This window comes from Protopterus annectens, chromosome 8.part0 (assembly GCF_019279795.1).
Source record: "Protopterus annectens isolate FY-2018-M chromosome 8.part0, PAN1.0, whole genome shotgun sequence".
Lineage (NCBI taxonomy): Eukaryota > Metazoa > Chordata > Ceratodontiformes > Protopteridae > Protopterus > Protopterus annectens.
In genome coordinates, this window is record NC_056741.1 from 330,879,500 (window position 1) to 330,906,976 (window position 27,477).

The 27,477-nt window shown below is 43.8% G+C and overlaps 1 protein-coding gene across 1 annotated transcript in view; it reads left to right on the plus strand.

Annotated features, from left to right (window-relative positions):
* Positions 1 to 27,477, plus strand: part of SSR2 (signal sequence receptor subunit 2) — a 265,636-nt gene that overhangs the window by 91,532 nt on the left and 146,627 nt on the right. Inside the window, exon 4 of the mRNA XM_044079824.1 lies at positions 27,231 to 27,308. Coding sequence (XP_043935759.1) covers positions 27,231 to 27,308 — 78 coding nt within the window. The remainder of the gene's footprint in view (positions 1 to 27,230; positions 27,309 to 27,477) is intronic.

Genomic DNA, 27,477 nt, shown 5'->3' on the forward strand with positions numbered 1-27,477 from the left:
CGACAACTTTGTTTTTAGCTAAAACTACCAAGTTTCTTAGGCCCAGAGTTCGCACTACACCTAGAAAACCGGCGACCAAAGCGCATGCCACAAAAACAAATGCTTAGAATGGCTGAAGACCTTATTACTCTAATTAGGGGAAGCCAGCCTTCCCCTGCTAAAAGACAAAGAATTGAGCCTCCTCCTGACTCTACAGACCAGGAGTCCGATGGCTGTGACCCTTCTGATTGCCAGGACATACCCTTATCAACCTATGAGGATTCAGATGCAGTGGAATCCATTTCCTCTGCTTCCCCTCCAGAGGATTTTTCTTTTGGTGAAACCTTGCATAATTTAAGAGAGCATATCCTCAGTCCAAAAAGAGACTTGGAGAATTTTTAGGATTGCCTCAGCACAGGACTCTAGCTGTACCCTCTGTCCTGGATAATGTCTTTGTGGAATCCAGTCTTAGTCCTAACACTTTACCACTGGACCCTAGAAAACCTGACAGGTACTACAGAGTACCCAATTTTCATAATTTTCTCTTTTAAAAATCCTACTGCTAATCCAGAGACCATTTCTCAGGGACCTAAAGACATTAAGGCTACTACAGCCAAAAACCCTACCCCTTCGGACAGGGATTCAAGAGCTTTAGACAGATGGGTTAAGAAGGTATATACCTCTGCAACTCTTGCCATCAGAGCTTTGAATTGCCAGTTTCACATGTTGAAGTACCAGCAACATGTTATGGAACTAATTAAACAAAAGATGGTGTTACTTCCAGATTGTGCAGAAAATAAAGATTTACAAGAGTTAATGCATTCTACAAACTAAGTTAGTAAAATACTTTGCAATGTGGTTTTGATGCCTTTGAAGCATCTTGCAGTCACTGGGTCTGCACTGAGAAGGCATGCTTGGCTGAAGGAACAAATCTTGCCAGATCATGTCAAAGCAAAATTACTAGACGCTCCTTTAAAGCAGGACCGTTTGTTTGGCACCAAAGCAGAAGTGCTTAAAAAGATGGAGGAAAAAGTTAAATCTATGCAGACTGTCAAAGATTTCTTACAGGTGCAGCCACCCACATTCAGTAGGCATTGGCCTTCTAAAAACTGGTCCTTTCCAGCCTCTCCCAGGCCTTCTCGGTCCAAACCCAGGGGAAACAGACCACCAAGACTACAGTCTCAGGGAATGCAGAGATCTCAACGATGGAGTGCTCCCACCTCTGAAACAGGGAGTGGTAAGCCACCCCCTTATGGAAAAAGTTCACAATGACTTTTCAATTATCCTTCCCAGCCATGCCCAGTTACTTGCTGCCTTAGGAGGAAAACTTGCCCTTCATACAAAAAACTGGATGTCCATTACTTAGAGATGGGTTCTAAACATTGTATTCCCAGGGATACAGATTATACTTCCATTCACTGCCAACCCCAGGCGGGTTGCCAAACCTTCCTCCAAACTAATGGGCAGTGGCTCAAAAGCAAGTACTTTCCCTTCTCAATATCAGGGCTATTCAACCTGTTCCAGTAGAACAAAAGGGACAGGATTTCTACTCCAGATTTTTCCTGGTGCCAAGAAAAGAGGGCTCTTGGTGCCCTATCCTGGATCTGTCAATTCTCAACACCTTTCTGGTGGTCCGAAAAATTCAAAATGCTTACCCTGCAGCAGCTTCTCCCAATGCTAGCCAAGGATGCCTGGTTAAGTCACCCTAGACTTAAAAGTAGCTTATCTGCACATCCCCATAAGGGAGTCTTGCAGGAAATATCTACGTTTCAGGGCAGGCTCTATGCACCATCAGTTCTCTGCACTTCCCTTTGGCTTATCTACTGCACCCAGAGTATTCACAAAGTGCTTGGCTCCAGCCATTGCATGCTGCAGGCAGAGAAATATTCAAATTTACCCATACTTGGACGATTGCCTGATTTAGGCGGACAGTCAGGAATTGCTACTTCAGCACCTGGCATTTGTAAAAAGACTCCTAACTTCACTGAGGTACACCATCAATGAAAATAAATCGCAACTGATGCCCAGTCAAAAAATTGTATTCCTGGGAGCAAGCTTGAACACAACTTCCCAGATGGCATTCCTCACTCCAGAAAAACCGGTCTATTTGACAAACTACTTCAAACTAATGGCCACCAAAACCCAGCTATCTGCAAGGAAAATACGCAAGCCCTAGGGTTCATGGCCTCATGCATTCTGCTAATTCCACATGCAAGACTGCATATGAGGAAACTTCAGTGGTACTTAAAAAGTCTCTGGTGTCAACAGTCTCAGGACCTGGAAACAGTGATTCCTATCATACCTAAGGGCAGAGTTCCTTTGGTGGGCCGAAGCATGCAACCACAACAAAGGACTGCTTTTCACTCAACCCCTTGCTGCCCAATCCCTGACAACAGACGCATGAGGCTATGCACGGGGGACTCACATGGCAGGCAAATGCATTCAAGGCAAATGGAGCCCAGGACAAATTCTCCTGCATATCAATCCAAAGGAGATGCTAGCTATACAGAATGCTCTGACAGCCTTCAAATACCTAATCCTACCAGAACAGCTCCTGATAAAGGCAGACAACAACACAGTTATGTGGTACATAAACAAGCAGGGAGGAACCCATTCTTACCCACTCTGCAGGTTAGCCATGATCCTGTGGAACACAGCCCTGAGCAACGAAGTGCATCTACATGCTCAGTTCCTGCCAGGCAAACAAAATTCACTGGCAGACGACTTGAGCAGAAATCTGCTGGACCCACACGAGTGGAAATTGGAGCCCAACTCTTTCAAACTTGTAATCCAGAGGTGGGGGACACCGGAGGTGGACATCCTTACCTCCCCCGAGAACCACCAATTGAGCAAATTCTGCACCAGGAACCCTCAGCAGGACCTAGAAGGTGGATGGCCCTATCCTTCACATGGTAAATCCTCTCGATTTATGCCTTTCCCCTCTGCCCCTACTCTAGAAAGTATTACTCAAGATCAAACAGGACAAGCCAAGGGCAATCCTTATTGCCCCAGACTGGCCACACCAGCACTGTTATCCACTCCTAAGCAGTTTGACAGCAGTGCCACCCTGACACATCTCACACCTTCCCTGCTGTCTCAGCAGGAGGGACAGATTTTGCATCCACAGTTGCAAACCCTAAACCTTGCAGCCTGGCTTATCCCCTGAATACACCACCAGCAACCCTCAGCAAGCAAGTGCTGGACGTCATTCTTGAGGCCAGAAGGCCTAGTACTAGGAAATCCTATGCTGAAAAGTGGAAAAGATATTGTTCTTGGAATCAGTCTCAAGGAAAGGACACAGCTGTGCCCTCCTTACCTCAAATCCTTGATTACCTAGCAGAGCTGCTCCACAGAGGTCTATCCTTCTCCTCCATTAAGATTCATGCCTCTGCCATCTCAGCTCATTATAATACTGAGCCACCTCTCTTTTCTCACCCTCTCATCAAACAGTTCCTGAGAGGGTCTTAACAATTTAAGGCCCCCTAGGAGAGCTCCCATCCCTGCCTGGGACCTTAACTTTGTACTGAAAAAACTCACGCTTCCCCTTTTGAACCGGCTGCTTCAGCAGAGTTAAAATTCCTCTCTCGGAAAACAGCCTTGCTTCTAGCCATTACTTCAGCAAGAAGAGTGTCTGAGTTACAGTCACTAATGGCTGTGGAACCCTTCATTATTTTCCATGCTGACAGGGCTTCCCTCAGGACTAACACATCCTTTATGCCTAAGGTGGTATTCAGTGTGGTTCTAAACCAATCCATCCATTTGCCATCCTTCTTCCCTCATCCTCAGAATAAAGGGGAAAGGATCCTGCACTCCTTGGACATGCACAGACAGCTCGGGTTCTACCTTGACAGGACTAAACCTTTCAGAAAATCTGACCAGCTGCTGATCAACTTTGCTACAGGGGCAAGAAGGCAAGGCCATTTCAGTGCAAACCATTTCCAAATGGATAGCACACTGCATCCATTTCTGCTACAAACACCATGGAAAACCTACCCCACAAGGGATCAGAACACATTCCACTAGGGCTATGTCCACCTCTACAGCATTTCTCAGGGGAGTACCTACCAGGGACATCCTGGAAGCTGCAACTTGGAGTTCTGTAGACACCTTCACTAATCATTATCACTTACCTATTTTTTTCTAAATCCAGAGGCGGATTTGCTACAGCAGTCTTGCAAGGCCTGATAGCCAGCCCTAACACTTCCTGACTGCCTCCACCCTTCCTCAGCTGTGGGAATCAACCCAAGTGTGATGACTGCAACAGTGAAACACAAAGAACATAGTATAGTTGTGTACACTTACCATAAATGTAGATGTTTGAGTGTATTCACTGTTGCAGTCTTGGTTTCCCTCCCTCCAGCCCCCTGGTTTTCTCTATCCTTTCTACCTATCCTCTATGGCCATTTTTTATGGCAGTGGTATTTACTTTTTACTGGGGATGTTCCACACCATATAATAGCTTCCTATTTTGGGGGTTCCTGACATTTGGGGCAAGAAAAACTGATGTAATGGCATCAGCTGCATGTTTTGTACCCTTGACGACCTGACGTCATGGAAGAGGAGACGGCATCCGCAGAAATCCCAAGACTCTGGTATTCGGGCTGACTGAGGGCTACCTGCAGGCAGATAACCCAAGTGTGATGACTGCAACAGTGAATACACTCGAACATCTATAGTTATGTTAAGTATACACAACTGTACTTTCTTCCTCTTCCACTTTATTGGAGCCGACACAAGTTGCTAAAACTATTCTCCTTGGATCCAAAGGTCATCGGATCCAACAAATCATCATTAGCTCCGACACCTTCTAGCTCAGTGCCATTTGAGTTTGAATTATGGAGCCGGTCTCTGGCCTTGGGACTGATCTCCTCTGCACTCAGATCTCCGATCCTACAAAGATCAAAATCTCCCACCTCCCCGACTCTGTCTTTCAGGAGTCTGTCGGATGACAACTTGGATTGGGTGGTACAGAAGCTATTGGAAGACACAGACGTTGGCCAGGTTATTGTTGGATCCAAACCTGAGGGCTTTGGATCCTACCACATCCCCCTCTTCTGCTCCGATTCCTCCTCAGATCCAATCCCTGGCTTTGGAGTCAGATGATCCAGAGCTGGTCTTAGTGGAACTTTCAGATCAGAGACTTACTACAAGTTCTACTAGTCTGGTCTGGGGGGGGTTGGATCCGACAGTTGTTGGATTCAACTTTGCCTCTTGCGGCTTCGGCTCCTACCTCGGACTTGGGTCTGTCATCTTTGGTTCCAGGGGGTTCCCTGGCTTCTTCGGATATTGGGATATCGTCAGGTCATGGACCGGGGACTCTCGAGGTGATGAGAGTGCTGGCTCCACAGTCATCTCTGGATTTTCTACCCCCTAAAGAATCAGTGTCTGCCTCTATACCCCTGCATTTACAGGGGCACAGTGATCCTAGGCCTCAGGATGTTCCACAGGGTACCCCCCCACTCTTCCAAAACTTCCCCAGAGTACCTTTCTTAGGAGGTCCCTCGGAAGGGACTATGGAAGAGGAAGCATTTAGACTCCCCAGAGGAGTCTTATCAATTCTGATATGGACCTCAATGAAGCTGAAGGTTCCCCACGGTCGACCTCCTGATGGCTCCTTTGGAGATATCAAAAAAGAGAAACAGAATAAGCCTGTGGGGTCATTCAATGAACAATGTAAGAAACTAAAATATTGTTAACCAAATATAAAATGCTTGCTTTAGACAATTGGTATTTAGCACAATGTATTCAGAAGAGTATTGTACCCAAAGGGTTACGATTAATCAAGTTTCTGAATAACACTGTTAAAGGTTCAGATTTTTATAATGTGGTACAAGGTATATTAAACGACTGTGGTATCTTAATTTTAAAAGCGATGATAAAAAAACAGTGAAGTAATTATGGCAGAACATAAAACATTGATTGACAGTTTATACAGGGACATTAGCAATGATTTATTGTTTAATGTGACTGAATATAAAATAATGTATTTTAGAGCTATGCAGAATGTTGATTATACTATGGAAAAAAATCAGAAAAAGAAAAATATCTGAAATGGAGAGAGACCTATATGATTATGAACAGGGTAGAGCCTATCTGGTAGTTAATGTGGGCGGCACAGTGGTGCAGCGGTTAACGTTGTTGCCTCACAGGAAGAGGTTCTCCGGTTCGATTCTCGGCTGGGGTGCCTTCTGTGTGGAGTTTGCATGTTCTCCCTGTGTTCCCGTGGGTTTCCTCCGGGTACTCCTGTTTCCTCCCACATTCCAAAGACATGCATCTGGAGCATTTCTCCCCGGGCCTCCGCTGAAAACAGGCTCTGTGGAACCTAGTCGGACATTCCCGGTCAACAAATGTTAAATAAATAAATAAATAATATATCAATGGGACAGACCAAAAGAGTTGTCCCCAGAGGTAATGGATTTAAATTGGAATCCCCAAGATATCCACCTAGGGACATTTATGAAAGTGGAATTACAAATAGAGGGGAAAGAGACCATGCTGAGTGTGTCTCAGACTATTGTTACATCGATAATCATATGGAAAGTAGCCCTTTAGGAACCGAAGGCCCGCAGAGGTCAGAGAGATAACGCAGCAGACAAAATCAGCCAACATATGCAGAAGCAATACGACACCATCACCCATATCCTTAGTGGATAGGGATGAACAATTTGACACTCTGTCTTGTTTATTATCTTATAAACCGGCAATTAATGCAATATTTTCTCCTGAATATCTGAGTGATGACAGATTTTTGCTATTTAAAAATGGGGTTACTAGCTATAATGTTTTTAACTTGCTCAATAGTTCTGAGACTTCCCAGGTACCTACAGGGAACTGTGATATTGTCTCGGTGTCTAAAGAGATACTAGGCCTGTATATTCTGGGAAATGTAGAACAGCAGGTCGATAGGACTGTAGTAAACAAACAGGACAATTTTATAATATACAATTATACTGACCTTCAGGTTGATAATGTGTATTTTACATTGTTTTTAAAGGGATTTTCATTTGTACCAGTCAGTGTACCTAGAATGGAGGATATAATAAGATATCAAACTTTTTACAAGGAAGTTAAATTTGGAACATTTGTTTAAACATAAACCTAATGTGTGTGATAAAAATTATGCTTTGACTAGGAGAAGCACATTTAATCCTCCACTACAACAAGAAATATACAATTTTGAATTCTCACCAGTTTAATTAGAAGTAACTACTATCATTAGAAGAATATTCATTCCAACCTATCCCCTGAAGAAAACAAGCTATTAAAGCAACTAAGAAATGATGAGAGAATACAAGTAATGAAACGGATAAAGGGGGAGGGGTGGTCCTTCTGGAACACTGGGACTACACAGCTAGGATGTTGGAAATTCTTAACGATTTACGTTATTCAGTGGTATCCAAAAATGAAGTGAATATTTCTTATAGAAGAATTCACCTCATGTTAGAGGACAATCTAATGCAGGGTCTTAGATATGGAACTGTAACAGTTTTTAAGGGTTTCTAACCCACTTATAACAGCTATCTTTGGAATTCCAAAGATACAGGGTATTGAAAACCCACCCTTGAGACCCATAGTTACATCTAGGGGTTCAAAAACACAACCCATGGCTATGTTTGTTGATGTAAAGGTTAAGAAGTTCCGTACAAAATACCCTCATATTGTCATAGATTCTTGGGATTTTTTTGAACAAAATTGGAAAATCATAATTTTTTGTGAACTCTATATTTCTGACCATAGATGTCGGAGACCTGTTTTCAGTGATTCCCCATGATATTGGAATGGATTGGTTTGAACAGATTACAGAATTTGGGTTTCTAACAGCTGATGACTATAGATTAGTGCTGGAAAATATGGAAGCAGTACTAAAATATAATTATATATACTCCAGGGAGATACTTACCATCAATTACACGGGGTGGCTATAGGCTCCTCATGTGCACCTTCATATGCTAATATAGTTATGCTGTATCGGGAGAAACAATTTGTGTTTAGATCTCACTATTCAGACTATATCCGGGAATATTACAGGTTTTTGGATGATATTCTTATAGTGTGGGGGAGGAGCGAAGACTTGATATCAGAATTTATGAATTATTTGAATCAGACTACCAATTTTTTGGAGTTTACTTATAAAATTGATGCTGAGGAGGCCCATTACTTGGATGTAAAAATATCAAAAAACAGAGTAATATTTATAAGTCAAGTATATTTCGAAAGGAATGTTTCTCCAGCTCATACTTACACTATGACAGTGAACATCTATCATTTTTAAAAAAATAAAGTTGTAAAAGGCCAGATGGTTCGTATTGCTTGGATGACATCTGATAGAGATGAATTTCTGAAAGAAATGGACTTTGTCCATCAGTTATTTAAGGAAAGAGGGTATCCCGATATGGTCATTGGCCCTATAAAAGAGTATTATTCAGGGTTGGGGCAATGCATATAAGCCACTATTGAATAGTGAAAGTATGTATAGACAAAGGGAAGAGAGCATCAGAGTTGGTGAGGAACAATGTGCGGATTCTAATCCATATTTGATATTGACATACCACAATAATATTGGATGGGTCAAAAGATGTATAAATACTGTTTGGAACATGTTTAAGAGAATACTGTCCAAGGCTGAAAGTTTTTCCAAACCCCTGAGAATGAGTTTCAGGAGGAATAAGAATCTCAAAGAAATTTATGAACAGAAGAGGACAGAGATAACTATGGGAACAAGCACTAGAATAGGTGCATTTAAATGTGGGAGATGCACACAATGCACACACATAAGCTGGCAAAAAATAATTATTTATTCCTGGTATTAAATATTTGTTGAAGGCCAAGAAATATGCTAGTTGCTACACTAAGAGGTTAGTTTATCTTGTCTATTGTGTAGTATGCTGGGCATACTACATAGGCAAGACAGAATGATGCCTTAGGCAACGTGTATATGAGCATACGATGGATGTAAATAAGAAGAATGAGCACAATGTGTTATACAGGCATAAATAAGTATGCCACCAAGCGGAATTTAAGTTTTGGGTGCTGGAAGAAGTAATACCCAATGAGGGGGAGGTGATTGGGAAACTAAATTAGAGTTTCGCGAGTTGATTTGGCAACTTAGGCTGGATGCGGTCCACCATCCTGGCCTTAATGACCATTTATCCGTTACCTCGGTTCTCAAATTGAAAGCAGCAGACTCAAAAAGGGTAGAGATAATTAACTGAGTAATTATTTTATTTAACATGTGTATGTACGTTTTGCTGGTACTATATATATATATATATATATATATATATATATATATATATATCTATATACGTATGTATGTTTCCAAATGCATATATGTACATATTATTATGTTTTAATTATTTTTAACAAAGGGTTTATTTTGTAATTTATGCATATTTATATGTAGTATTTTAAGTTGTGTTGCTTATATACTATATACTGAATTATAGGGAACTTGAGCTTTAAAAATTGATGACTAGTTAATTAGCTTGTTATATAAGCAACCAATGAGCTGTGTTTCTCAAGATGGAGATGTATATTTAAATGATTTTAAGCTCTTTTGTGTTGATTCTGATGAAGTCTCTGGCTATGAGATAAAGGCGCTTAATCCTTGGACTGTATCATGTTCTGTGAATAAACTTCGAAGCGAATTGCTGTGGACTGAATTTTCTAACTTGTGGTTGCATTGTGGACAACCTCTATTGGAAGACAGCCTAGTTTTGTTATAATGATTTCCTTTGGAGACATCCTGGAAATGTTAAAGCAGAGAGGTAGCTGGAAGTCCACAAACCATTCTGCGGAGGAGTCCCATATATCTGAAGGCTTTCGGATCTCACCCTTCCATCTCTTGTGTGTCTCTGCCTTTAGATGAACTCACAGACCTAGTTTCTCGAAAGGTGTGGGAGTCCCCAGACTCAGTGGAACCTGTTCTAGGAGGACAAGCAAATTTATTACATCCCCCTCAGACAAGGCTTTTTTAACTAAGGGAGTCCCAGTAGATGCTATGGTCGTGGTGGCAGCCACCAAGAAGGAACTCTGAGACATATTCTGTCCATCCTCTGAACAAAGGGGTCTTGGGCTATGGACAGGTATGGAAAGCGCACTTTTTTTTTTTCTTCAGCGGCTTTATCTTTCAGATTGTTGAACTACCTCACTCATTTACAAGACTGCAGAGGGATCTCCTGAAAGAGCTAGGAGATGCACTCCACTGTTCAGTAACTGAAGGGGTTGCGGACAAAGAATCCCCTCAGCTCTTTCCCTTAAATTCAGTTGTCAATGCTTCCACGAGACTCATCTCATATGCAGCAGATGGGGCGAGTAGAGCAGCGGGTTCTGTAATTTCCCTAAGGAGACATTCTTGGTTACACTTGTGTGACTTTGCAGAGTCCTTTAAATCTTCCTTTGTAAATGCCCTGTTCGATGGCTCTTTGTTATTCGGGCTTAAAGTGAAGGACACACTCACCAGATGTGAACAGGAAGGAAAAACTTTGTCTGCCGTAGGAGTCAGTCTACTAGAACTTATCCCAAAGGTCAGAGAGGTAGTGATAAAATGTGGTTCCGGAAATCACAGAGATCTTTTCAGACCATACATGGAGAAACTTCTCCCAGAGGCAGAGGGGGAATTGAAATGGAAGATGCTGACCTTGTGGCAGAGGGGGTCTGCAGAATCGTGGCAACAGAGAATCTTTCTTTGGTAGGCCCTTTCAGCACTCTTGAATGGAGGCCCACCTGTTCAGCTCTGGAGGCAGTCAGGGGTCACCTGTCTTTGTACCCAGAAGCCTGGCAACAAGTAAAAGACAAATGGGTATAAAGCATCATATCCAGAGGTTACACCATCCCTTTTTCCTTCCTGTTCCCAAGATAAAAAAGGATCTGAAGTAGTTGACTTCATTCATTCTGCACATATGGGTATACAGATCTGATTCAGATCTGAGCCGGCAACACTTTTCAAGCATCAGCTCCAAGCTTCTCCCTTACCAATATTACATCACTTCCTCCTATCTAGCCCCAGATCTCGTTTGCCGCTCTAAGAGTCAGCATCGTGGTCTCTGAGCTCTAAGCAAGGTGGTAAGGTTTTTTGGTCTTTTTGGCGATAGTTGAGTGTGAGTACCTTTCCCTTTTTCCTCCCTTCGCGTTGGTCGTCGTGTTAGTTGTAAAAAAAAAAAAAAAAGTTTTAAGTGTTTTGTTTTGTGATACTGGTTTCCCCGCCTAGGCCCAATCCCTGTTAAGTGTGTGTGAGTGGGCCGTTAGGGCTTGTACTGTTTCTACTATGGCTGAACAGCCTAAGGTTCTATTTAAGAAGTGCACAGAGTGTGGTCATAAGCTCTCACCAGCCGATGGCCACACTCTGTGTGTTCTGTGTTTAGGGGTCGCCCATCTGTCTGCATCCTACGACATTTGTTAAGGCTTTAACCCCAGGACGTTGAAGGATTGTTGGGCTAAGCTTGTGGCTAAGGGTCTGCTGCCAGCTTCTGCCCTGGAGTCTGCCTCGGTCTCCTCCCCAGCCAGTGACACTGTGCAGGCAGGGACTCAACCTCCCACCAGGCCTGCTTTGTTGGAGTCGTCCCAGAGAGGTAGGGACAGAAGGGAGAAGGAGAAGTGCCACAAAGAGAGGGACAGGCCCAGGAAAAGATCACCGGACAGGGAATCTTTCTCAAGCCCCTCTTCAAAGGTACCCAGGTCTCGTTCTCCTCGGCTCCGCTCTCCCCGTTTCTCGCCGGAGCCAACGGAGTCTTCAGAGCCGAGGCACTCCCCTCAGATCCAGCCCAGACCCGAGTCGGTCGCTTCCTCCAGGTCGACTCGGAGTGTCTCAGACCTTGATATGGACAGGTTAATGAGGAGGTTCATTCAGAACCAGATTCAGATGGGGGTCTTACCAGGGCCCTCTCCCATTGGAGAGGGTCCTCCTCCTTCAACTATGTTCCACCCTATTGCTCCTTCCCCGATCCGACCCGATGCTTCGGGGTTCTCGGGTCCGAGACCTTTTGGAGCTGTTGGGTAGGCGCCGATGGTTCTCGTGTCCTCGACGCCAGCCGTTACCTTGAGTTCCTTGGATCTGGGGGACTCTCGGAGTTGTGGTCGGGGAGTCAGACCCGAAGGTCGAGATCTCTCTCTTTCGGATCCCATCCTCTGTGCCCGGACTACCCCGCCGTCGGCTCCAATCCCTGCTTCGGTGCCAGAGAGAGCCTCATCCTTACGTTCTATGGAGGTGTGCTCTACCATCGGCATTCGGGGCAGTGGAAAGGGTTCTCTCCCAGGGGTTGAGACCACAGCTCACCTACTCGGATCCTACCCAGACCCCTCTGATTTTGGATTCTGCTCCCATTACTCTGTCGCAGGGACAGCCTGTGCCAAAGTAACGTCAGGTTGTTCCCCTCAGGGAACCCCCGGAGGCTTACAAATCCTCTCCAGAGTCCCACTGGAGAGGAACCTCGTAAGCGCAAGTGTAAGAGGAGGCACTTGGACTCCCTTGAGTCTATTACCACTGATACGGACTTGGATGAAGGAGAGGGTTCCCCCAGATAACCTACCAAGGCCGTCTCGTTCGGAGACATTATGGAGATCCTCCGCCAAAGAGGAGGTTGGTCAGCCCCCAAACCCTCTGCGGATGAGTCCGTATTCCTGGAGGCTTTTGGCGTGGACCCATCTACTTCCTGGGTCTCCCCTCCAGCGGACCCTTTGGCGGACCTCATCACCACTAGGGCATGGAAGGATCCTGACACCATAGAGCCTATACCCAAAAGGCCAGACAAAATTCTTTCCCCGCCGTCAGACAGGCAGGCATGGTCTAAAGGAACCCTGGTAGACGCTTTGGGGGTTGCAGCTGCCACAAAGAAGGAACTGGCACAGGAGAGTTCCTCGGTTCATCCACCAGACAAAGAGTGTAGGTCGATGAATCGTTTCGGGAAGCGCATGTACTAGTCAGCGACATTTTCTATTTGTGCTCTGAATTACTTGGCACATGTTATCCGACTGCAGCGAGACCTTATATCGAAATTAACTGAGTCGCCCCGGGAGTCTCTGTCACAGCAGGACAAGCAGTCTTTCACTGCGAAGATGACTACACTGAAATCAGTGTCTAATACCTCTATGCATCTCCTCTCTCATGCTACGGAGGGAGCCGCTAGGGCTGCTGGTACAGGCGTTGCCTTGAGGCATCACGCCTGGATCAGGTTGTGTCAATTTGCGGACCCCTTTAAGGCGTCTTTCATCAACGCCCCTTTCGATGGATCATCCCTATTTGGGAAGACTGTACGTGACACACTAACCCAGAGTGAGAAGGACGGAAAGACTTTGTCAGCCGTCGGAATCCGCTTCTCTAATCCCCAGAGGTCCTATTCCAGGAACCAAACGGGGCAAAAGATGTTGTGGTTCTGGAAATCACAGTCCTTCGTGACACTCAGGAGTATTCGTCCTCCAGAGGCAGAGGGGGATAAGACCGACGCCGTCCCAGAGGCAGAGGGCGTCCCAGAAACTTTGGGTTTAAGGAACCCTTTTCCGACAGACCCACACAGCAACCCTGAGGGGTTGCCCGGCTGCTCTACTCTGGAGGCAGTCGGGGGAAGATTTTCCATACATCCAGCGACATGGGAGTCCCTTACTGCAGACCGCTGGGTGTTAAACATCATATCCAGAGGATATTTTATCCACTTCATTTCATGTCCCATTACTCCAGCACACCTTCCAGATGTTCCACCCACTCACAGGGAGGCTGCAGCTTTAGAGGTTTCGAAGCTGCGACAAAAACGAGCCATCGAGGCAGTCCCCCCCCAGATCAGTCCAGATCGGGCATCTACTCCAGGTTCTTTTTAGTGCCAAAGAAGACTGGGACCTCAGGCCCATTCTGGACCTGTCTATTCTCAACCTGTCGGTAGAGAAACAAAAATTCCTGATGGTCACTCTACAGTCCATTCTACCGTTTCTGAGAGAATGTGACTGGATGTGCTAGACCTCTAGGACGCTTACTATCACATCAAGGTCCACAGGAGCTCCAGGAGGTTTCTACCCTTCCGGGTAGGGGCCAGTCACTTTCAATTCAGAGCCCTACCCTTTGGTCTCACCACAGCCCCCAGGGTGTTCACCAAGGTTATGGTGGTCGTAGCGGCTCACCTGAGACTTCAGGACATTCAGGTATTCCCCTACCTAGATGACTGGCTCTTCACTGCATCCACCAAACGTCTCGTGTGTCAGGCCCTATACTACTTTCTCTGTCTGGCTCACAAGTTAGGCATCATGATCAATGTCAACAAGTCACACCTGGCTCCGGTTCACATCATAGACTTCATCGGGGCAAGGTTGGATTCGATTCAGTCAAAGATTTTTCTCACCCCGGAAAGGATAGAAAATCTCAGACTCCATGTATCGGCGATCTTGGATCACTCGGTAGTCAAAGCAGCCGATGTTCTCAGGGCCCTGGGTTCGATGGCAGCCACAATCTCTATCCTCCCTCTTGCACGTCTTCACATGAGGGTCCTTCAATGGAATCTGGCAGTTCATTGGTCCTGGCTAGACCTTCCAATGGGTTTCCACATCCGAATCAATCGGACGTGCAGAACGTCACTACAGTGGTGGCTTCAATCGGCGGACATTTTTGCGGGGTGCAACTTTCTAGCCCCTCCGGCTCAAGCCACGGGGACCATGGACGCTTCCCAGCTTGGGTGGGGGGGGGCACTTCCTGGGAAGAACGGTCCAAGGCACGTGGTCCCCTCCAGAGACCAAGCTACACGTCAGTGTCCTGGAGATGAGGGCAGTGCTTTTAGCGTTGAGAGCCTTCCACACTGTCCTACCTCCGGGGATGGTAGCCATTCAGTCAGACAACATGTCTGTAGTCTGGTATATAAACAAACAGGGAGGGACCCGATCCTACCCCCTTTGTCGCGAGGCTATGAGGGTTTGGGAGTGGGCCATATTCACCAGCTGGTTTCTCATAGCAACGCATATCCCGGGGTGCTCCAACATTCCAGCGGACAGTCTCAGCAGGGCAATCCTACTGCCTTACAAGTGGTCTCTGAAACAATCAGTGGCGGAGAAGATTTTCTGTGTTTGGGGTCAACCTTGCGATCTCTGCGCATCTCCTTCCAACGTGAAGTGCAGCAACTTCTTTGCTCTGATCCCCCTTCCGGGGAATGTCCCCAGGGACACTCTAGTCCATGCTTGGCCTCTCGGGCTACTGTATGCTTATCCCTTGTTACCTCTTATTCCGAAGTTCCTTCAGAGAGCTTGCCGGCTGCAGTGTAAAGTCATTCTCATAACTCCCTTCTGGCCGCATCAAGTGTGGTTTCCCTTCCTATGGTCTCACCTGTTGGTTCCTCCATGGACTCTAGATCCATGCCCGGATCTGATTTCTCACCCGTCGGGCTTGCCCCTGCCCAACCTGGACAGTCTCAAGGTAACGGCGTGGCTGCTCCAGTGCCCATGATCATCAGGACTCCCGGACTTTCGTCCCCTGTTAAGAATATTTTGGTAGCTTCTCTTAGCCTCCACTAGGAAATTCTACAATAGCAAGTGGAGACGTTTTTGCGTTTGGGCGCCTCAGCGCAATCTGAACCCATTTACGGCCCCCATTATGGTCATACTGGATTTTCTGGCCAATCTTTTTCGATCGGGCGCTAGTGCTTCCACCATCAAGGTTCATCTGGCTGCCATCTCTAATTTTCATGTGGGTGAAAATAAGGTTGCTCTAGCTTCTGACAAATTGTGTAAAGCTTTCCTGAAGGGCACTTTTTTATTGCGACCATCAGTTAAAGAAACAGTGCCCCCCTGGGATCTGACTTTAGTCCTTCAGGCTTTGACCTCTCCCCCTTTCGAGCCAGCCAGTTCAGTTCCGATTAAGTTTTTGTCGTGGAAGACAGCCTTCTTGGTCGCCATCACTTCAGCCAAGAGAGTTTCAGAGTTGCAGGCTTTATCCTCCTTGCTCCCTTATTTGGTTTTCCACAAGAATAGGGTTTCGCTGCGTACGAACCCACCCTTTCTTCCCAGGGTGTCCTCAGCAGCCAATATTAATCAGTCTATAAATTTGCCAGTCTTCTTCCCAAATTTCCAAAATAGAAGTGAACATAAGCTTCATTTATTGGATGTCCATAGACAGCTTCGTTTTTACTTCCATAGGACTAAACCCTTCCGGAAGTCAGATCAATTGTTTGTATCCTTTTCTAAACCATTTTTGGGCAAAGCAGTTTCGAAAGTGTCCTTAGCAAGGTGGATAACTCTTTTTGTATTGCACAGGTTTATAAGGACAAAGGTTTATCTCCTCCTGGTGTATTGAAGGCTCATTCCACTAGAGCAATGGCCACTTCAGCAGCTTTCTGGTCAAGCGTTCTGTTAGACGATATCTGTGTGGCAGTGACTTGGGCCAATTCGCACACATTCATCTCTCATTATAAATTGGATCTTATTTCTAGAGGGAGAGCATCCTTTGGCTCTGCGGTGCTCAGAAATATCCTTCCATAAGGGCCTCCCAGGGAATATTAGTAGTTGGGGACTCTGTCCCATATGTGCAGAATGAATGAAGTCAACTACTTCAGATAAAGAAGTTATGTTCTTACCATAACGTTCCATCTGAGTAGTAGACTTCATTCTTCTGCAATTTCCCTCCCTCCATCCCCCTCATTCTTCAGGTTTTTCCTGTTTAGAATTGTGGTTATGTTACCATTTATTGTCAGCAAATTCTATCTGGGGCTAGATAGGAGGAAGTGATGTAATATAGGTAAGGGAGGAGCTCGGAGCTGATGCTTGAAAAGTTTTGCCAGCTCGGATCCGTATATCCATATGTGCAGAAGAATGAAGTCTACTACTCAGATGGAACGTTATGGTAAGAACATAACTTCTTTTTCTGGACGTCCCACCCAGTCAAACGGAACGAGCATCTCCAGAAATTCAAAAGTTGCTAGACAAGAGTCATCCAGAGAGTCCCCAAAGACCAAATAGGATCCGGAACTTACTCAAGATTCTTTTTAGTTCCAGAGAAAATGGGCGACTGGAGACCAATTCTAGATCTCAGCATTCTAAACAAATCAGTAAAAAAAAAAAAGTTCCGGATAGTAGCACTGCAGTCGATACGACAGGATGATTAGATGTGCTCTATAGACCTCGAGGATGCAAACTACCACATAAAAATGGCAGGCGATCCAGGAGGCCACCTGTGCTTTCTGCTGGGAGCCAGTCAGCAACAATTTAGAGCTCTGCCCTTTGACCTCACTTCAGCCCCTAGAGTGTTCACTATAAATGTATGGCAGTAGTAGCGGCTTACTTGAAATGTTTAGAATTCCGAGTGTTTCCATACTTAGATGACTGACTCCTAACTGCCACAACTAGGTATCTGCTAGTAAAAAACAAGGGACACAACCTTGCACTTCTTCTCCCAATTAGGGATTACAATAAACTACAAAAAATCTGCCTTAGTGCCTTGTCAGTATGTGGTATTCATAGGCCAGAATTATCTCAACAAAAATGGTAGCCAGATTCCTCCAGAAAGGATCCAAGTTGTAAGACATCAAGTGACATACCTTTTTAACAAGGAAGAAAGCTCAATGAAAGACTGTTCTAAAAGCCCTGGGAATCATGGCAGCAGCGATAGTTTAGTTCCCTCTAGCACATCTGCACATGAGAATTCTTCAGTGGTTGCTATACACTCCGTGGTCGATGCAAGATCTGCCAATGTCTCCCAAAAAAATTATGACAAACTTGCAAGAAGGAGCTTCGTTGGTGGCTTTATTCCACTCAGGTGACTCTAGGCTGACCGTTTGTACTCCCTCAACCTTTGGCCACAGTAACCATGGAAGCCTCTCATATGGGGGTGGGGCATTCTCTGGGAAAGACAATCCAAGGCACCTGGCAGGGTCACGAGGCCATTTGCACATCAGTGTCCTAGAGATGAGAGTGGTGCTTTTAGTGTTGCAACCATTCCAGGACTCTCTTCCACTGAACTATTTCATTCCAGACTGACAACATGTTAGTTGTATAGTACATAAACAAGGAGGAACCATATCTTACCCCCTTTGCTGAGAGGCCCAGAGAGTATGGCAGTGGGCAACCTCCTCCCAACATTTTCTTATAGCAACACACATTCTGGGAAAATCCAGCATGATAGAGAACAGACTCAGCAGCTATTCTGATGCCTCACAAGTGGTCCCTAAAACAGGAAGTAGCGGAAAAAATTTCTAAAAATAAGGCCAACATTGCTGCAACCTTTTTGGCGACATCCATGAATGCCAAATGCAGCATCTACTTTGCCCTTCTCCCCCCTCTGGGGAAGTCACCAAGGGATGCACTTGTTCATGATTGGCCCCTGAGCCTCCTCTATGCTTTTCCTCCTTTTCCACTAATTCCCAGAGTGCTTCAGAAAGCCAATTGCTTGGAAAGGGACTTGGTACTCATCGCTCCATACTGGCCTTGTCAAATCTGGTTCTCCTTCCTGTGCCCTCATGTTAAGAGGAGCCATGGATTCTGGACCCGGTTCCAGACCTTCTGACTCGTGCATCAGGAATGTTCCATCCATCCCTTCAGACCCTCAAACTGACAGCTCGGCTGCTCCATTTCCAATGATGGCCAGGTTTTCAAACCTCTCCTCTCCTCTCCAGTTAAACCCATTTTTAATCTATTCTCATAAGGCTTCAACAAGGAATATATTTAAAAGCAAGTGGAAAAGATTCTCCTTATGGGCTACTCATAACCATATTGATTCCTTTTTTGCTCCTGTCACTTTCATTCTAGATTTCTTAGCAAAACTGTTCAATGATAGTGCGCTGCAGCTGCTATTAGAGTTCATCTAGCAGTGATCTCCAGTTTTAATTTAGGAGACTCCGGCACCAACATTGTTTCATCGATATGCTAAGCTTTTCTTAGGTGGTCTTAATAACAAAGTACCCTTATCAGAGACCCTCCAACATCATGTGACTTGAATTTTTTCTTATCCCACATAGTTTTTCCTCCTTTTGAACCGGCACCATCTTGTGAATTGAAATGCTTGATCTGGAGAAACATTTTCTTGATAGCAATCACCTCTGCTAGAAGAGTGTCATAATTGCAAGCCTTGTCAATAAAGCCCCTTACTTACTTTTCCATAGAGACAGGGTGTCCTTGCGAACAAACCCTTCCTTTTTGCCCATAGTAGCTTCAGAGTCAAATTTGAACCAAACTAATAGAATTACCAGTTTTCTTCCAAAATTGAGAACAAGGCAGAATACATGTTGCATCAACTGGATATACATAGACAGTTAAGTTTTTACTTGCACAGAACTGCAGAATTCCAAAAATCTAATCGGTTATTCGTTTTTTTCGTATTCAAAGAAAGGTTCCCCTGTCTTTTTAAAGTTATACTTTCTAAATGGCTTTCAGATTGTATAACCTTTATCTGCAAGTCTCATAATAAACATCTTCCAGAAAGAGTTAAATCCCATTCTACAAGAGCCATTGCAACTTCCTCACCTTTTCTAGCTAAATTACCAGTTGACACAATATGTGCTGTAGCAACTAAACCACATACCTTTATCACTCATTACAAAGTTGATTTGGCCTCCAGGAATAGGGCATCTTTTGGTTCCACAATTCTGAAGAATATTCTCCCTTGAGCCACCTGAGACTCACTGTGCTAGGGACACTGTCCCAACCTAGTAAGAATGAAGGTGACAACATCACTTAAAGAAGTTATGTACTCGCCATAACGTTCCATGTGTGTTGTCCATCTTTGCCTTCATTCTTACATCCCACCCTCCTCCTCCTTACCCTTCTTTACTCCTAGAAGACAGAGTCTGTACAATTGGATTACTTTGACCTCTGACCTTCATCGGCCTTTAGTTATTTCATTGAAATACTCATATTCCGTGATGGTGCTGCGGTAGCGTTGTCGCCTCACAGTAAGACTCTGTCCGGTTCAATTCTCAGCTAGAGCGTCTTCTGCGTGGAGACATGCGTGAATGGGCGTACCTTCATTGAAGGTTGTGCTTCAGGGCTGGTAACTCAGCACGTAAAAATCAACTACCAATCATTAGCGGTCCGGAGTTCTGCTGTGGTGACCCCTAACCGGGAAAAGCCGAAAGACACAACAACAACTCATAGCCTTATAATTAGGGTAACAAGAGCTGGAGAGGGTTCTGGTGCATGCTGGGATAATGATTTTTGCCATGAGCTGGCAGAGAGCCTCGAGCTTGAAAATAAAGGCCGAGACGGATCCAACGATCGGATCTGAACCCAGCGTAGTAAGAATGAAGGCGAAGATGGACAACACATGGAACGTTATGGTGAGTATATAAATTATTTTTTTCTGACTCATTTTGGGAGCTAGATTGTTAGTGTCTACCCAAGGAGAGCATTACTGAAAGTTCTGGAAGCTAGATTTTGGGAAATGGAATTCCATTTCATTGCAGGGGAAGGAGCCAAACTTTGTGTGGGAGGTTGCCGAGCACCATCTGCATTTAGTTGGTCTTATGCTGCACTAAGCATTGGTGTCGCAGACAGACTTGTCATGGAGAGGTCTTTTGGTGGCTGCCTTATTTGTACTTGACCTGCAGCTCAGGACAGATGTAGGAATACAGATAACCACCTGCCTGGGTGCTACTAAGTTGGAGTTGTCAGTAAATGTGTGCCACCTCAATGCAGATGTGAGTTACAGAAAGGATAGTTTCCATTTGTGTATGTGCACCTTGGAGTGTTCTGCTTTTTTAAGATACTGTATGTGCAGTGATTGGTAAGGTACCATCTCCAGATAGTGTAGTTGTACTGGGAAACTTCAAAGTTTGTGCAATGTTACTAATGTACATTTAAAAGAATTAACCGAGAAAGTGAAAATAAAACAGGGAGTCTAATACAGAATTATAAAATGAGAAATGCTGTGAGATTGCGTTACAGTGCTAATGGATATAGAAATGAGAGCTGTGTAACTATCTGCTGCAGCAGTATTGGAGACCAATGGAATTCTCAGATCTGTTTTAAATAATTTATGTAGAGTCTGTATTTTGAATGATGATTGAAAGAAAAAAGTGTGTTCAGAAGAATTTGCCTGTTGAACTGCGGTGGTGATGCTACGGTAGCGTTGCCGCCTCACAGTAAGAAGTCCTGTTCAATTCTCAGCTAAAGCGTCTTCTGTGTGGAGACATGCGTGAATGGGCGTACCTTCGTTGAAGGTTGTGCGTCAGGGCTGGCAACTCGGTACGTAAAAATCTACGGTCAGTCATTAGCGGACCGGAGTTCAGCTCTGGCGACCCCTAACCGGGAAAAGCCAAAAGATACAGCAGCAGCAGCAGAAGTATGTTCAAAAAACACACCGAAGAAATATAGTTCCTAAATGCTTTACCCCATGCATGGGTCCCCTCAAATTATGGTATGATCCCAGTTATTCTCCTTAAGGATAATGTATATTTATTGACCATGGCATGGGTAAGGCCGGTCTATAACCAAATGGGATGGGTTATTTCGAGCACAAAAAGGGAAATTGGCTAGGCTTAAAAAGGACCACAAGGGCAGCTAGCCTAGTACTTATCTGTGAACCTATGTAATTGCACATTGAGTGTTAAAAATTATTTTCCTGTTGAACAGAAAAATGAAAATGAGCATTGCCAGCAAACAATTCTGGTAGATGCTGTTGAGTTGAAAAGAGATGATACAGTTGAGTCTAAATACCCATGGAAGCATTGAGATGAGTGCACATCATATTGCTACTAATTGAGCAGAATGTTGAATTTAAATACAGTGGAACTGCAATACGTGATATTTTTCTGTTTTAGCTAGCAGGTGGAGCCATTTGATCAAAAACAGTTGATGCAAATTTAAAAATAGGTGCAAAGTACTTCAAATCATCACAGTAAATTCTTCTAATATTCTGGGTCTTTTGGCTTATGAGAAGCTAGGAATAGTAAAATGAACTCGTAGTGCAAGCAACCCAAGCAGTGCGTGTTCACAAAAACACTTGGCAGTGTTCTAGAGAAATCTGATGCTCTGTAGGGCCGTAGCAGTGATATTCTGCATGAATGTGCCGACGTATTCATGGGATTTGGGAATTTTGCTGGGCAAATATATGTAAATTAATACTTAAATGTTATTCAAATAATGTATGCTTCCAAGAAAGAAGCAGTAGTTCTTGGGAGTAAAAGTGTTGGAATCGTACCTCTCAACCTCTTGGTGCAAGAAATGTAGAGAAAGCCCGACAAAATGGGGCGACAAAGGTCCAAAAATAGGGACATATTTTAAATATTGCTCTTATAAACTTAGAAAGTTGCTAGAGTAACAGAGTTTGTTTTAACATATTTTCTGATGGCTTTGAAGTCTGAAACACAAATGTATGTCATTATTTAGCGACCTCAGTCCTCAGATCGTCCTAGTGATTTGCCATTAAACCATACATTTTATGAGGAGCAGATCAAAAATCTGGACATTCTGTGAAAATCCGGACAGTTGAGAGGTATGGTTGGAGTTAATGAATAGAGAGCTTGGGTGTCGTTAAGTAGCTTAGACTTGCAGAATGGGTGAAAAAGTGTGGTAATTAAGGGCAGGATTTACAGTTTTATGTTGATGTACAAGATCCAAAGAAAGCAATTAAAGGAGTAGATTGTCCATTGTTTACAGCTGAAGAGGTCTCTTTGATCCCAAATGCAGTGTCTTTTAGTATTAGATACTAACAAGGGTTTCTGGCAGATAAATCTAGATTGAATGCTAAATTGTGTGCATTTAATACGCCATTAAAAAGTTATACATTCTGTAGATTTCATCTTTGTATTACATCAGCTTCCCTAGGAAGTATTTTACAAGTAACTGAAGGCGTGAAAGACTGTCAAAACATAATAGATAATCTCATGGTGTTTGGATTAGATGCAAGAAAAATAAACATGGCACGATACTGCTATAATTGCTAGTAGTTTAAGCAAGCAATAATGCCCTCCAAGGTGTTTGTTAATGTGTAATTAATGCACCTGGGCGGGCATTAATTACACATTAACACACACCCTGGCAGGCAGTATTGTGCTTAGGCTCACTGTAAAATTGTGTTTTACTTGCTTATTTTTTTTAAGTACTTTATTTTTTTTATATATTTTAATGTAAAATAGTTCCTCCGCCTACTCTTTCAAACTTGCTGTAGTATATAAAAATAATTTAGTGCTTAAAAAAAAGCAAGTGAAACACAATTTTACATACAACCCATTCTCTGTCCCATACACACACACGCACATTCTGCTTTCACAGTCCCCTCTGCTTTCATACACACATTCAGTCTCCTTTGCTTACATAAATGCATTCACTCACACATCACTCTCACTGTCTCTCCCACTCTCTCCATCCATCTCTCTGTCTCGCGCGCAAACACACACACAGACACACACAGACACACACACACACACACACACACACACACACACACACACACACACACACACATTGCTTTCATGCACCCATTCACACACACATGCAGACAGAAATGCACACTATCACTCTCTCTTACTTACATACACACTGCATTTTCTTTTTTTCTCTATTTTACACTCACTAAACAGCAAAAGCGCTGCTTAGCAAGTGTAAAATAGCGGCTCACTCACTCTCACTGACATGCACGCATACACAGACATACGCACACACGTACATTTTTTTTGTCGTTTTTTTATATTTTACACTCGCTAAACAGCAAAAACGCTGCTTAGTGAGTGTAAAATAATGGCAGATGTTCTGTTTCCCCAGTATGAGCTCCACAGCGGCTTGATAAGCTGCCGTGAAGCAGTGGACTCATTTTTCACCAGGCATTACTTGTACATTAATATAAAACAACACCAAGCTCCGTTCCACTGTCTTTATTGCCCTTAAGTGCAATAAAGACAGCGGAACGGAGCTTGGTGGTGGTTTATTTTTTCATCTGTGTTGGGTGTAGTATCGTATTACTTTTACATTAATACCCTGCTAGAGAACGCTCGTTCTCCAATCTGGGTATCTATGTACAGTTTGCCCACTGTCTCTAAGATAGCATAATTTCAAGTTAAGTAAGAGCAAATGTAAAAATGAGTGTGACTGGTCTGAAATAAGAGGATTAGTATTCTGGCACCAGAGGGACTGAAATTTTATCCAGAAAAAAAGCAGGAAGTGTAGATTTTTCTGGGAGTGTCTTGCAAAGTGTCTGGGGAAGTTTCTGAGAACTGTGCTATTGAGAAACCTGTTAAAGGGCTTCTTCTTGGGAATGAAGCAATAAACTGGAGAACTGTTTAAAAATGCTTTAAAATGTTAGAGGTTCAGCAACATATGTTCATGTAGATGCCAGTCAAAATGTGTAAGAACATTTTCAGTTGAATTCCTAGATGACTGTGAAGGATCGCTGTGTCAGATGTGAATATTAAGCCCTGCATATTTCTTCTATGAAGGAAAATTAAGTATTGAAATATTTTTAGTGAAAGACTGAGCTGATCACAGTCTTCAGTTGTTGTTGTTGTGTCTTTCGGCTTATCCCGGTGAGGGGTTGCCACAGCGGAACTCCGCTAATGTTTGGTAGTGGATTTTTACGTGCCGAGTTACCAGCCCTGATGCACTACCTTCAACGAAGGCACGCTCATTCACGCATGCCTCCACACAGAAGACTCTCTAGCTGAGAATCGAACGGGACAACGTCTTGCTGTGAGGCGACAACGCTACCGTGGAAGATGATCAAAGTCTTCAGTAAAGAAACTTATTTGGTCTTTAATATTAATTCAGGTTAAAAACTAAGTTGTTTCCAGGGTTTATTCAAATGCAAGAGGGTTCCTTTTCATCTGAGAAGGCAAGTGAAAGGATGCACAGGTTATATCTAGGAATAGTGAAATGTGAAGAGAAATCAAGAAATGCAGTGTATTGGTCAGGGATGTTAACTCTGACAGAACAAGTAGTGCAAAGTTAAATTTGCAGTGCTTACCATAACCGCCTGGAGGAGGAGAAGGAAGTCATAGCATGCCCAGTACCAGGGAATCCATTAAGTTGAATGATACTGATTTGTTCGTTAGAAGTCGCGGTGGTGCAGCGGTAGCGTTGTTGCCTCACAGCAAGAGGTTTTCCCGTTCGATTCTCGGCTGGAGCATCTTCTGTGTGGAGTCTACATGTCCTCCCCGCGGTCGAGTGGCATTCGAAAGACCTGCATGAATGGGCGTGCCTTCGTTGAAGGTTTGGCATCCGGCTGGCACCTCGGCACCAGAAAAATCGACTGCTAGTCATTGGCGGACCGGAGTTCCACTGTGGCGACCCCTGACCGGGAAAAGCCGAAAGAAAAACAACAACATAAGTAGATTTTTATTCTAAGTTCCATGAAAATCAGAAGGAAGCAGAAAGTGTAGGTATGAATAATCTGTATTCTGAGACAGAGGTTGTCTCTTATCTTGTATCTAACAGGGGTCAATTCAGAAGGAAAACAGCACATGTAGTTGTAAAATATGAGAACATAAGATAATCCATCTCAGAATAAACGGTGGTCCGCAACACAAAGTGTCACAAATTAGATTTATGCATATGTAGGAATACAAATTGTAAATAGTGAAAATGTTCATGATTATGACCAGTCTTAAAATGAGTAATGTTGCTGTGCCATTTTAAAGTATAGGAATACTCCATTACAGTATATTAAGCAACTATTAATGGGATGAAGTTTCAAAAGCAAATTTAATTCAGCTGCATTGCTGATGTCTGAAAATTAACACAAAGTAAAGGAATTGCTAGAGAAGTAGTCTGGTAGAATATTGCTGTAACATAATTTTGCATTAGATTACAGGTTTTACAGGCTGAAAGATAGGATCAGAATGTAAATGCCATGGTAAAATTTGCTGCCTGAAGCTTGGGAGGGTGGCAGTGTGGCTAAGGTAAACAACTACAAACAACATTTGAGTCTCAGTCTCAGGGATAATTAATTAGCTAAGCTTAAAATGGCTCGCAAGGGCAGTTAGCTTAGTACTAAACTATGAACCTATGAACCTATGTTTGTGAGGAATCACGTTTGCATAAGTTTCAAGGTGAAGAACAGTAAGAAGTGTGATAACTTGCAAGAAAATAGACTGAGAACTGTGGATAATTAAGAATTGTGGAAAAAGGCTCTCTACGTTGTGTCATGACGCAGCTGAGGACCAGTAAGTTGCATTTTTTAAAAATGCTTTGTAAATATGTGTAAAAACATATATTTTTATAAGCTGGATGGCATAGAGGCAAGGGATCCATTTGTGCCACTGGCAATCCAAGCTTGGGAAAGGACTCTGGCTATTGCTGAGTCTGGTTGGGGGAATAGGATGGAGTGGACATCGAGCAAGCAGCACTCCTGTTGTGGGGGAAGGGTGGGAGGATCCTCTATCTCAGCCCCTTGTGGTGGAGACCAGGAGCCTTGCAGGTCATATCAGATTAATGCAGGGGTTAGAGATTATGTCCTGAGATCCTTGCATTATGTGCCTTTCTGGCAATCACCACTGACCATTGCCACTGCTCTCTAGACACTCATTCATTCCCCTTCGGCTGCTAGGGTCATGGGTAGACTGAGAGAGATCATCCTACTGTGAGTGGCAGTTTTTAAGCCCTACTTCCTGCCTACTAGTTCCAGGCTGGCTTCCTGGCTGCAGGCCTATGAAGTGATGTGTCTGTCTTAAGTTTCACTCACGTTGGGGTGTACAGTGGGAAACACAAGGTTAAGTCCTGCCCTTGTAGTAGCCATTTGCTTGCTTCCTCTGTGTCCCACCCTCTTTCAGTATGGTTGCATACACTGGCGTAGTTGCAGCAGAAAAATGTTGTTACAACTTCACACATTTTACCAGCTTACATCTCACCACCCATTCCTCTAGGCAGAGGTGAGCAACTTGCCTCTTTACCCCCCCCCCTTTCAGCTCCTCCATTGCTAGAGTACCTAATAGAACCCTGGTCACTTGGGTTGTAGTCAGGGCTTCATCCCACTGTGCCATGGGACACTTTTTTTTCACAGTTATTAGTTGGTGTTGCTGAATATGCTTGGCATTCTGTGATACATTTGTGATTTTAGTGTGGCTGCTTTCTGTTTCAATTATTTTAGGTTGCTTACCTTTTTTGTCATTGGTTTCTAAAACTAATTTCAGTGATACTTGTAGTACAGTGAAGTGCTTCTTAAATGTTTCAAGTTTTGTAAGTCAGTTGCATCTTGTGCACTAATTTTGTCAGTTGTATGGCTTGCCTTTGTCATCAAAACAGTATAGACTTGTGCCATGGGCAAAGCATTGTAACCTATTAATTACATATTCCGTTTATAACTTAGCAAGATGTGATTGTGCACTGATAGTTTGCAGTGGCTCTGATTTCTTTTTTTTTTCCAGATTGGTTATACCAGTGCTCCAGGGCAAGGTGGCATCTTGGCTCAGAGGGAATTCGACAGAAGATTTTCACCTCATTATGTAAGTATTGTAAGAGTGATTCCTGAGGTATGATGGTGTTTTTCTGTGTACAGTGTGGGTCTAATAAGCACGGGAAAAAAATCTGACTGTCAGAATCCTTTCAACACCTTTTATACCACATAAATGACATAATGTTGCTATTTACATAGTGGGTAAGGACATGGGATTC